At 41.9% G+C, this 12520-nt stretch overlaps 1 protein-coding gene across 1 annotated transcript in view; it reads left to right on the forward strand.

Annotated features, from left to right (window-relative positions):
• Positions 1–11024, forward strand: part of LOC146782673 (extracellular calcium-sensing receptor-like) — a 141708-nt gene extending 130684 nt beyond the window's left edge. Inside the window, exon 6 of the mRNA XM_085637173.1 lies at positions 10096–11024. Coding sequence (XP_085493299.1) covers positions 10096–11024 — 929 coding nt within the window. The remainder of the gene's footprint in view (positions 1–10095) is intronic.
• The last annotated feature ends 1496 nt before the right edge of the window (positions 11025–12520 follow it).

Consider the following 12520-nt stretch of genomic DNA (forward strand, 5'->3'; position numbering starts at 1 on the left):
TGGAGAATGATCTGTCATAAAATTACAAGCAGTGAAATTACACCAGAAGTTTGTGACTTCCAAAACAGTAGTAAACTAACTACAAATTGTACATTTACCTTTGTGAATCAGGGCCAATGTTTGGAAATCATCTTTCAGTGAATATTTGTCTATACTAAAATGTCTTCATTAGTTTTGGTCCGATTAAAATCTTTGTTTCCGTCACACAGAACTACAAAAAAAGTGCTTCATTTTTGTTTTCCTAAGTGCTGAATGTGCACAGTTTATTTACGGGCATTCACATTTTGCCTCGTGTCACAAAACAAATTCCTTTCCTTTCAACTCCCTGTACCCCAACAGGATTGCCACATAATTCACTTTACATTTCTTTGTCAGACTGCAAAGTGAGAGGAGTTTGTAAACACCAGCCCCCATGTTGAAAACATGATTGATGTATTCAATTATTTGCTTGTTAGCTAATTAGCACTCCATACTATCAATTCTTACATCATGTGTTTCCCATAGCCTAGAAACAGACTCCATACTGCGTACCTAAAAGAAGATGTTTAACTCCTCTCCCATCGGGAAGGCGTACAACGAACTACCACAAACCATGTTGCTCCTGTTTTCTCTTCTAAGACTCAGTCACACTATGATTCCTGTTTCTGGATGTGGACTCCTGCTTACCCCTTTTTCCCTGTTTGGGCTTTTTGTCCTCTTCACTGGCAGATTGCTTTTACTATGTGTTATGTTACTGCTTATTGATAGCTTGCTGAGCACCTGATGGGTTTGTGGTATGGTATCGTCTGGCAGTGTGTGCATCTGCACCTTCCTGCTGGTCTTGTTCAGGGCCTTTTGGTGTTGCGTATAGTGTTTGGCCTGCTGTTCCCTGTTAGGTTCAGTGCTGCTTATGAGGTTTCTCTTCCTGAAGAGGCTGTGGGCTTCTATCAATGAATGGGACTACCCTTTGTGCTGTGGTGTCTGGGTGTGGACTCACCATCATGTTGGTTTAGGATGGATTTGTACTTTCTCAGTGTGAGCCCTTTTGCTGCACAGCCATTGATTGCCCCCTCTGGACTTGTGCTTGCCTGATTACTGCCTACTGAACTTTAGGTTTGTGAGATGTTTGCCTAGTTTTTGTTTCATAGTGACCTGGCAGTTGTATGTCCCTGTGCCATTACTTTCAGATAATTTGCATGACCTTCTTGTTAATGCCTTTTTGACTCTCCAATGCCCTCCACTCTAATATTTTGCATTTTTCTTTCCGTGGGGTGTGTTTAGATCTAGGTGTGAGTTGTGTCATTGTGCAATTGTGCCTTATGTTAGCCCACTCTTAGACTGCTCCAGTTGTGTGCTCAGATTAGGCAGTGTCTGCCCTCGGGTTGGTGCTGACATTTGTAAGCTGCAGGCCTTGATTGGTGATGCTGCATGAGGTGTTACCCCGTTGGTCTACCCTGCTCGTCCTAGGAGGTGTCCTCAACTTGGAGACATCTTGCGCTTCACTTGGGTGTAATCGTCCTGCTTCCTGATCTTGGGGCTTTGGTTGGGTAGTCTTGGCATACGTCTTCTGACTGTTGTTTTGTTTATTGTTGGACTTGTTTGTCTCCCCATAAATTGGTGTACAGTCCGGTTGAGGATGCCACCAGTGTACCTTGTTGAACTTGGGAAGTTGTTGTGATTTTGGCATGCTTTGCTGCTATGTTGGGGCTTTGTGCTCCACCTCCTCCTTCACTTCATAGTTTGTGGTCAGATTCCCTGGGACTGCAGCAGGCATTTCACTGGGCTAGTAAGGACTTCTTCCCCCTAGATTGGGGTGTGACATGGTCCCTGTTTGTGGTAACGCATACTCTACTAACTTGGGGTTGAGATTGTTTGACAGCCTTCGTTTCATGTTATGGTTGCACCCTGGTCTTCTCTTTTAGAGCTGTTATTCCTAACCCCATCTGCTTCCTGGTTGGTATATAGTGGTGATCAATTCCTTGTGATCTCATTTTGTATGCACTAGGGTGTGCCTGCTCTTCTGAGGAGCGTTTGTGACCTCAGCTCTGAGTATTTGTGTTCCTGTGTTGTGTTTCTTTCTTTTCTTTCCTGCCATCACTTCCTGTGAATAAGAGGTTCCTTTCCTGGCTCTCATCTTGCTCTAGTTTATGAACTGCTCAACTGAGCACACTTGTTATGCCTTCTGTATATTGGCTTTCTGGTGCTTGTTAACTTTCTTTGTTAGTGGCCCTTGGACATATGCTGGCCAGCTTGCAGAAATCAGCACTTTCTGTTTGGATTTCTTGCTGTTGATTGGGCCCGTGTTGGTGGAGCCTCATATTGGAAGGCACAGGACAAAATTAGTAATGAGGAGGCAATGCTTTAATTGATTACCTTCTGGTAATTGTATTAGTCGTATTCACTCTTCGAGCTTTTACAACTCTCCCTACTTCCCAACTGCATCCCTGACTTCGATCATGGTCCCCAAGAGGAGCACTTGGAGAGGGTGGAAGTTAAAACTGCCTTGAATAGGTAGGTAGTGGTCACACCTCATGAAGTAAGGAATGGGTTGAGGAAGAACCACCGCAGTTTTAAGCTAGTCGGTTAGTAATTAAGGGGGATATTATCAAGCCGGGCGTTAAAATTATTGCCGCTTTAGCGGCAGAAAACTGCAGCTAAAGCGGCGATAATGGGCTTGATAATATGCCGCAGAGAATTCCAACAGAAGCCCATGATAACACCAGAACATGGACTTCTATTGGAATTCTCTGCGGCATATTATCAAGCCCATTATTGCCGCTTTAGCGGCAGTTTTCTGCCTCTAAAGCGACGATAATTTTAACGCCGTTTCTTGATAATATGCCCCGATGTATCTAAACATGACAGCTTTGGGAATGCCTTCGCCCCACCAAAGACTTCTTTTTTCAGAAATTGTTGGAGGATAGCATGGACTAATTTATGAGAAATGTATCATTTGCTCCCATGTTTAATCATGAGTTTAATAATGTGTTCTAACCAATAGGGTAAGAGGCTTCTTGATACCTGCCATGCATTATTTGCTGGTGTTGAACTATTTCTGTGCTTAACACCTGATTATTGGGCAGTGTGTGTCATGTGTATTTTCTGTTCTTTACATGTACACTGATCATATCACACTGTGAAATTGGGTGTATGCTGTGCTCACTTCTAGCAACGTTTATTACAAAACTGGATGAAAAATATATTGGGTCTGGTGTTTGGCAAGCCTTTTGGATGCAAGGGAGTACCACACAAATGAACTTTCCCACAGATGAACGGAAGTGAAAAATACGTGTAAAACCAACAGCTAGCAATAATAACGCCTGTTATGGAAGGAACAATCTACAAACTCCTTCATTCTCATAATGTTAACCGAGCTACAAAAGTGGTAAACCAGGTTAAATAAATCATTGGATGAGACTCTTAAGAACTGTCCCTGATCAAGAGGTGGGCTGTAATCCTAGAGGCACTGGACCCAATCTCTAAGAATATAAATATGTTACTTCTAGTAAGGATGTTTATCCCCCCAAACTCACATTCTATTAATTATGTATTACTGGGTTATCTGTGTGGTTGTAGGTTAGAATATAAAAATACTGATATAAACGTACCAAAGATTTACTGCATAGATCAGCAACCAAAATATCATTAGGGTAGATGTCATAAATGTAGATATTGTAAAAATATCTAAGCACTGTCAACACAACATCACAACATTAGTGGCCGGAGCTATAGGCAAACTTCAGTGGAGCAGGTACACCCCAGTAAAAATAAGTTCTTCACAAAATTCTAACCAGGGGTAGGCGTAATTTACATAATAAGTACAATCATGTGGAATTGGCTAAACATTCCACAATATTATTCAGAATAAAGCAAGAAGAGAAAATCTGCATTTAGAGCTATTTTCTTGGTACAAAAATGACCTCTCGCGTCTAGATTGGATGCAAGGATGCATTTTGCATTCAGTAATAGTGCTAAATGCAACAGAATATGAAAAGCAGCTTGATGAGCTACTCACACTGTCTAAATGTGCACTTGGGGTTGGATTTTACCCCATTTTACACCTGGCATTTAGCATTGGTTTCTTAGCACATAATGCACTCTTGCTTCCAAAAGAGGTGTGAGGATGCATGTTGCACAAAGAAAATAGTGCTAACTGAAATGGAACATCAAGAGAAACTAAATGTGTTCTTGCAATAGGACTCCTTCCTCCCAATTACTCTTAATTATGTGAGCAGGTGTAATTGCTATATGGAGAACATCAGGCCAGAGGTTGTGGCTCTGGGTCAACAGGGTCCTCACCTGTCACACCCACCCCAAAAAAGGGCAGCTCCAGGCCGATGGCACAGCCTGGAGCCATATAAAAACCAAATTAACTCCCCCCCCCCCCACCCAGAGCACAATACAAGGGAGTAGACACCACTCCCCTCCAACCTTATCAGTCTATTACCCATACCACTTGAATCTCACCTCTCTCCAGAACTCACCAGCCTTTTCATGGTCATATTCCACCTGCTCTAAGGAAGCTGAAATTTGTCAGCAGATTCATCCCTGCAACCAAAAAAAGCAACAGAAAACCAACCAGTGTTTCCCATTCCAGGGATAAAACTTGTATAGGAAAATGGATTACTGGTTCGGGAAGGTGCCTTACTCAATCAGCAACCACAATTTCTGTTTGAGTGAAGTCACAATAAACCCAAATTAATCTGTGCTCCACCCTCTGATAGTTTTGCACTATGCAGTCAGGCTTAGAGGCAATGTGTAAAGTATTTCTGCAGCACTTCAAACAGTAATAAAAAAAACACAACACAAGATAAATCCTTCACCAATTTAGAAAAATACAGCAAAAAGTAATACATTATTACTGTCCAAAACAACAAAAATCATTAAATGTTAAAGTTAAGTGTAGCGCCTAAAAGCACAAAGCGCTACTCGCAGTTATCTGGTTATGCGAGACCGGGTGAAAGTCACAAGTCCACACCAACTGTGATGGATTGCAGGCCAGGCACAGGGAGAAGGATAGTCCTGCTGAAAAAGCTACCTTCTCAAAGTCTGACAAGAAGAGTCCAGGTCAGGGTGGGGGAAGCAGCGAGGAGCAGGGAGAGCATCGCAGACAGTCATTGTTGTAGCATGAAGATCCTTAAGGGCCTCAGGGAAGCTTGTTATGTGACATTCACTTTGGCAGTCACCGTGGGCTATCTATACTGTAGCACAAAATCCTCTTGAGAACTGAGAAAGGTCATTGCTGGAGCCTCGCATTGGAGATCCCAGCAGGATGTCCATCCTGTAGTGTGAAGTATGCATCTTGCGGTGCTGGGTGTCGCTGGCAGTTGCTGTAGTGCAGAGTCAGGTCCACTGGAGCTTTGCATTGACAGTCAGCATGGGTGGCAAGACCTTGGCACAAATTCGTCCGTTCGCTGTTGTGAAAAGCCCAAAATCTTCAGCAGAGCTTCACTGATGTCACACCAAGGGTCCAGAACTTGAGGGGCATCTCTTGGGGTCAGGAACCCACTCCAGCAGAGGCCAAAGGGCTCAGGTAGGTCCATTTGCAGGTCCAGTGCAGCATGTTCAGGTAGGAAGTCACAAGGAAGCCTCTGGAGCCTGGTGTGTCCCTGTAGCTCAAAGCAGGAGGCCAGTGAGCAACAATTGGAGTCACTTCATCCTGGGATGAAGGGTGCAGGTTAAGTCTTCCGTCTCATCAAGCAGGGCCACAATGCAGCAGAGTAGATAACTCCTTCAGGCAGCACAGCAGTCCTTCTTCGGTAGTACTCAATGGCATGGCCAAGGAGTGTACTGAAGAGTTGGGTTTAAAGGTCCATTATTTATATTTGGTGCCCACATTGAAGAAGGAGAAGGTTCTTGAGGCTTCCACCCACGGTGCTTGGATTTTCCTGCCTCCCTGCCCCCGATTATTTTGGGTCACATAAAGCTAATGTCAAACCCTTTGTGAAATCAGGCAGAGCTTTTGTGATGTGTAAATGTGGTAGGTGACAGTTCCTCCCCCATCAAGTCAGAGATAGCCCATCGTGGCACTCCTATTCCCCCTTTGCCTCACTTTCTGGGAGCAATACACAAAGACCGACTGCCAGCAACTCCTTGTCATGTGACCCAGGATACAGGTTGCAGGCACCAAATGGTTAGTACAAGAAAAAGCAAACTTCCAATTGAAAGTTACCACATTAAATGTAACTGCACCATTTTTGTGTTGTGAGTAAACAGAGGGATATGGGATGTATGAGCATAATTAGAGGAGTAAGAGGTAGGTGGGTTTAAATGATCTTGAGATTCTCCTAACAAAATGATAAAACTACAAAGAAAAACTTTGAATTGTGCAAGAAAGATACTTCTGTTGCATGCATGGACAAAGAGAAAGTTGTAGTGTCTGAGATCTCAGTAGTAAAATTAACACTTCTAATTCTTAATAGATAAACTGGAGAGAGAGTAAGAACCAGTTTATGTTCCGATGGAGCAGTAAAAGGAACAATAAGACGTGTGATTAGAGGAAGGATTCCAACTGGTTTGACGCTTTTGGTTTAGTTGATGCTTTTGGTTTAGTTCATGATATATGTGTACAGTACTTCCGGTCTTTTGTCACCTCTTGCAATGACTATTGGTGGGTGAGGCACAGGTATTGCAAGAATACATTGACTGATGTAGCAAGATGGATCTACCAATGGGGAATTGAGTAGAAGATAGAACAAATCGCTGAGTGGCAGTAAATGATAGGAATTATACAAAGCTAGTAAATAATCATAATATTTTCAATTAAAAAATGTAAGACTAGGATTTAAAGAAATGGTAAATTTGAAGGACGTGGACATCAAACCAGATTGTTATAGCAATACCATTTAGATGCTTTTTCTAAGCAATTACACAATTTAATGTAAGGTGTGCTTTAGACAAAGTACATATAACTGTGACAATAGAGGAGGAGCCTACTTGCTCACATCAAGGGGAGTTTAGGTTTTCACATAGACGTGTTCCAATCAGTTTTTAAGACTGATGTGTGGTGCCTAAAGGCATGCACAAACAAGATCAATGTAAGGCTAAATGCAGTTTCTGACTGAAGAGACTATTTAAATTAAGAAACATGAAACCTTTAATGAGGAATATAGTTATTATGAACTCCAAAGGTTGTCTATGGAAGGGCTAAATCCTACTATTGGAAGCTTGGCTCATTACAAGTGGCTTAAAAAACAGCATTATATTATATTCTGCACCAATTAGAAAAGCCTCAAAATGTTTGTGGTAGTTAAAAGAGATTATTTTACTTTTGAAGGAAGCAATGTTTTTCACCAACTTGGCTTTGAGAAAGGTTTAGCACTAACGGCCTTTAATACACAACTTTGAGCCATTTTCATATGGCACTGGCCACGACAATATGTCATCAGGTGATACTCAACATGGTTGGTGATCAAGCAGGGCTTATTTCTTTCAAGCCTATATTTTTATGTTTGGAATGGATATGGAGTATGTCATCTTTAGGAACTCACCCCACAAAGTATTCATGCTGTAGGAGGAGAAATGCAGGTTTAGAATCTAGGTGATCAAATCTGTCTATCAAGCTTTAGGAGAGTGAGGATGAAGTCTTCATGTGAGTATGACTGTCCTCTAACATTGTCAAACAGGAATGCTCTCAGAGGCCAAGGTTTTGAGTTAGTGCAATCTTGGCTGACATTTGACAGCTTAGCATGAGCAGGAAGTCATTCCTTTGAGAAAATGTGCATAGGTCTGGTGTGCTACAAACAATTAATTAACTAATAATTATCTTACAATGTCCACACCAAGTCATTCATTTAGAGTGTAGTGCAAAATTGCAAACTAAGTGCTAGTGGTGTTTGCAGCAAATGTTTGCTTTGAAAATGAAGGAGATTACCACAAGCTCATGGTTATAGTACTATAATCCTTGCTGAAACCTCAGCATGGAAAACCTCCACTTTTCCAGGTGTTGTACCTTAGAATAGGGGAAACATTTAATGCTACTGTGTTAGCACCCTTTCCAGCTGAAGAGATAAGAATAGAAGAGTAAAACCCACTAAGAAAAGACTCTACCCTCCATGTTAAGCATTTCCCAAGCAGCATCCAAATAACTTCCACAACTGAGTTTGGGAAAACTGGTAAGTCTTCATAATTTTCCACATCTCAGAATTAGAGTTCAGGTGCAAAAGGTTTCTGCCAATTTCTGATTTTGCTTGTCACTCAGAAAGTGGAAATAATTAAAAAGAAAAAAAAAAGGAAAATCCAACAAAATGAAAAAGATCCAGTTCAAGAGATAGGCAAAAAGGAATAAAATCAGTAATAAACAAAAACTGTTGAAAAATCTGGATTGTTCTCAAAATGTAGGCCAATTGATGAGTGAAGTGTGATTTCTCCTAGTATGATGTACGCACTTGGAGGCATCATCCTCTGAGATCTGCTAAGGTTCTTTTGATTTGCAAGAGCCCTCCGTTAACAGTTTTTGCAGACAGGCAAGAGCTCAACAATGCTTGTGAGCTATGCACCAGGGTTGCTTTTTCTTTGGAATGGGTTCACCTAGCTTGTCCATTAAAACCTATTCTGTAGTCCACTAATGTAGAGCTATTACAATTCGAAATGAAAAAATTCATATTTTTAAGAGAAGAAGTATGGTGATTTATTTTATGCACCGAGGAGGTCACTAGGATCTCAACCCTCAGAAGCAAAGTTGTTGCAGTGGTGCTTCTATTGGGTCCTAATGCACATAAAGATTTTAAGCACACAATTGACTCAGTATCTTCCAAGTGTCCATAGGCTTACTACAAGACATTCTGAACTTTCATCCTCCATGCATTAGGAATTGAGTCCAACTTCATGGCCCGAGGCCACAGAAGAGCAGTTCTCCTGCCCGAACTTAAATCTTTTTGGGGGGATGGAGGTTTATATTTTGGTCAGTCCCAGCCCCCTGGAGTAATGGAGTGTTTTACATAGCACCAAGAAATACATTGCAAACAGTAAGAAGTTACACGTTTGATTGGTGTTGTGTTGTAAAGTTGTATTTGTATCTAGCCCTGCAGTTCCATATACAAAAAAACTAAGCAGACAATTGCAGTAGACCTACATTTAGGAAGCAACCTGAGAGAAAATCAATTTGAGTGACAATGTGAAAATCATTGTAGAGTGGTTCCACAGGCTGCTGTTGGGGGTCATTGTTCTCTTATTGAAAGCCTATGCAAACATAACACTCTCACTCGCAGTGAAGGGAGGGGATCTGCATGCATGTGAGAATGGAGAGGTAATGCCACACACTTCACTTCCAAGCAAATGCTCACCCAAGCTGCTAAGCGGCTGTTGCAGATGTGAGAGCCCACTTCGACCTGGTCACTGATGAAGCTCCACAGGACGCTCAAGCATCAGAGGCCTTAGAGCAGCTTGTCAACTCCCCAAAAAATGAAGCCCTATTCCAGTAAAGAAGAAGACAGTTAAGGGATCACTAGGTAACCATACAAGAGAAGCAAAACAAAATTGTGGAATGGTATATGCGTGAATAATCTACCGAAGATGGAAGCTGATGTAATGACAAATTGGCCCCAGGCAAAAATGTCCTAATGTAGATATGCATTAGTCTGTCTTAATCGAATTTAACTGAAAGTGCCTTGTGCTCAGAAGATCTACTCTTGGGGTAGATAGTGGTCTAGCTTATGGCTTTCCAGTTTCCTGTCCTCCCAAATCTCCATCCTCTTACCTGATGGAGTTTATTGACTAAGAAATTGTTACAAAGGACCTTAACAACTAACTCCCGGCCTGTCTCAGGATATTTTGTATTTAATCTCCTGACATGACTGTCTGCTACACTCTCAGACCATGGAGCACTGCTTCCATGATGTCCTTAAAGAAATGCAGGGCGCTTATAACCCACTGAGGCTGTCTGGGAGATTGTGTTGCTCTGTCACAGTGCCAGTGAGCCCATGCTGAAGGTGCACTTCTGGAGGTCACAAAATAGGTCACAGAGATATATGTCTATTTTCTGAAGCTGCCACCCATACTAGCATTCTAGATGTGTAACATCATCCTTTTAATTAATGTATATTTTCAATTCTGGCCTCCAGAGTGAATGTTCATACATGCATTATTTCATTCTAAAACAAATGTTTTCTCTTACAGATTCCAGTAAATGTTGGCCATGTCCAAGTGACCAGTGGCCCAATAAGAAACAAAGTGATTGTGAACCAAAGAGATTAGAGGTTCTTTCCTATACTGATACTGTAGGGGCGATTCTGTGTGCTACTGTCATCCTTTGCTCTATCATAACAACAATTATCCTATTTGTCTTCATCAAGTTTCAAGAAACTGCAATTGTGAAAGCTAATAACAGGAATCTAACCTACCTGCTCATACTATCCCTTGTGTTGAGCTTTCTGTGCTCTTTACTCTTCTTTGGAGAGCCTCAGCCAATAACCTGCTTACTGCGTCAAACTGCTTTTGGCATCATGTTTGCTCTCTGCATATCTTGTGTTCTGGCCAAAACCATCATGGTGTTTGTTGCTTTTAGAGCCACAAAGCCAGATGGAAACATGAGGAAATGGTTGGGTCCTCGGGTTGTTGTTCTTACTCTCTCAGCTTCTACGCTAATTCAAGTCCTCATCTGTGCCAGCTGGCTTCTTTTTTGCCCTCCTTTTCCTGAGAAGAACATGAAACTAAAGATAGGGACCATCATCCACCAGTGCAATGAATGTTCACTGGTTGCCATGTGGTGCATGCTGGGATACCTGGGGCTTTTGGCTTGTATTAGCTTCCTGGTGGCCTTCCTAGTACGTAATTTGCCTGACAGTTTCAATGAGGCAAAGTGGATCACGTTCAGCATGGTTGTGTTCCTCAGTGTTTGGTTGTCCTTCATCCCAGGCTACCTGAGCACACAGGGAAAATACATGGTGGCGGTGGAGGTCTTCAGCATTATTTGTTCATGTGCTGGAATACTTGTCTGTATCTTTTTACCCAAGTGTTACATACTGTTGCTGCGACCGGATTTGAACACCAGACAACATCTGCTAGGGAAAGAATCTTCACTTAATAGAAGGATAAAATCAACCTAGAAAACTGTGAATTTATCTGTCATTTTACTGTTTTTTATTTGAACTGTAGATGCAATGATCGTGTGAGATAGTTACTAGACCTTGTCAAACTGTATAACCTAAGAGATAAACCTACATTTGCAATGGTCAAATATGCTTTCTCGCACTTCTTTTTTTAATATATTTTACAATAACTAAAGCATTAACCTCTTCAGTGCCACGCCCTTTCCCCGCCCTGTGCCGGGCGTTGCATTAGCGAGCGGGGTTCATGACGAGATAGTCTTGTCATGGGCACAGCGCAACCGCGCTCCATGACGAAACCATCTCGTCATGGGCACTGAAGGGGTTAAGAAACACAAATTAAGCTTAAAACCGGTTCAAGACCTATAACATTTAACCCAAGATTTATTTTCAGGGTGGGGTGGGGTGTTGGGGTGGAACACGACTCCAACAGCTAGGCCACACTGCCCTATAACTGTCGGTCCATTTGTTAATGAGAAGGACTACAGCACAGATCTGACCAAGTTATTTATTTGTATTTATTTGAAAAGTTTTATAAAGCGCAAACATGACCCGACAGAGTATCATAGCATTGTACATGGAAAGGAACCATAAAAGAAGTTAAGCAGAAATAAGGTGATCATAATAGATATAAAGAATCAAAGCATAGCATGGTTCAAAGGTAGATTTGTGCTGTTAAACATGAGATGAAAGCTAGTTTGGTGACTTCAAGTCTATACTTGCAGGCAGATTTTCAGGAACAACTCTTTGACTTCTTTTTTGAATGAGGCAGCAGAAGGGTTAGCTCTGATTTCGGGGGGAAGAGCCTTCCATAATCTTGGAGTGAGGCCGGAGAAGGCGCAATTTATGTTGTCTTCTTTTTTGTTTTTTGGGGTTTGAGCAGTAGAGTGTTTGAGCTTCTTAGGTTCCGGTTCAGACCAGATAGATCAAGATTTTTGCCAGGTAAATTGGAGTGTAATAATGAAGCGCTTTGTGCATCAGGTACGCAATCCTGGAACAGATCCTTGCTTTGAGAGTGAAACAATTGAGTTGAGTTAGATCTGGTGTGATGTGATCTCACTTTTGTGACCCTGTGATAAGTCTGGCCGCTGAGCACAGCGTAGTTACCCAACGCACAAGGGCAGACATCTATATTCGTGGTGCTCGGCTCTTAGGGAACCTTCCAGCTAGTAAAGTCAGGTCTTAATCAGACGGTTGTATGAAGCTGGGCATCACAAAGATCACTACACTACACACTTGGCATCCATCGGACAATTCCACACGCAGGAGTCACAGGAGAGGAAAACAAGTCCTTCGTAAGGGACTTGAGGTCTAATTAGGGAAACAGCCTTTACAATGAGGTTTTTACCACATTGTGCCTTTACAACACATTTTTTTGCACACATTTCTTTACAATGCATATTATTGTACAAGGCATGCCGTTACCATGCAGTGTTTCTATATATAAAAACAATGTATGTGAGGGGGAGACCCCCACACCCTCCTACTTACCTTAA

This window comes from Triturus cristatus, chromosome 12 (assembly GCF_964204655.1).
Source record: "Triturus cristatus chromosome 12, aTriCri1.1, whole genome shotgun sequence".
In the NCBI taxonomy this organism is placed as follows: domain Eukaryota; kingdom Metazoa; phylum Chordata; class Amphibia; order Caudata; family Salamandridae; genus Triturus; species Triturus cristatus.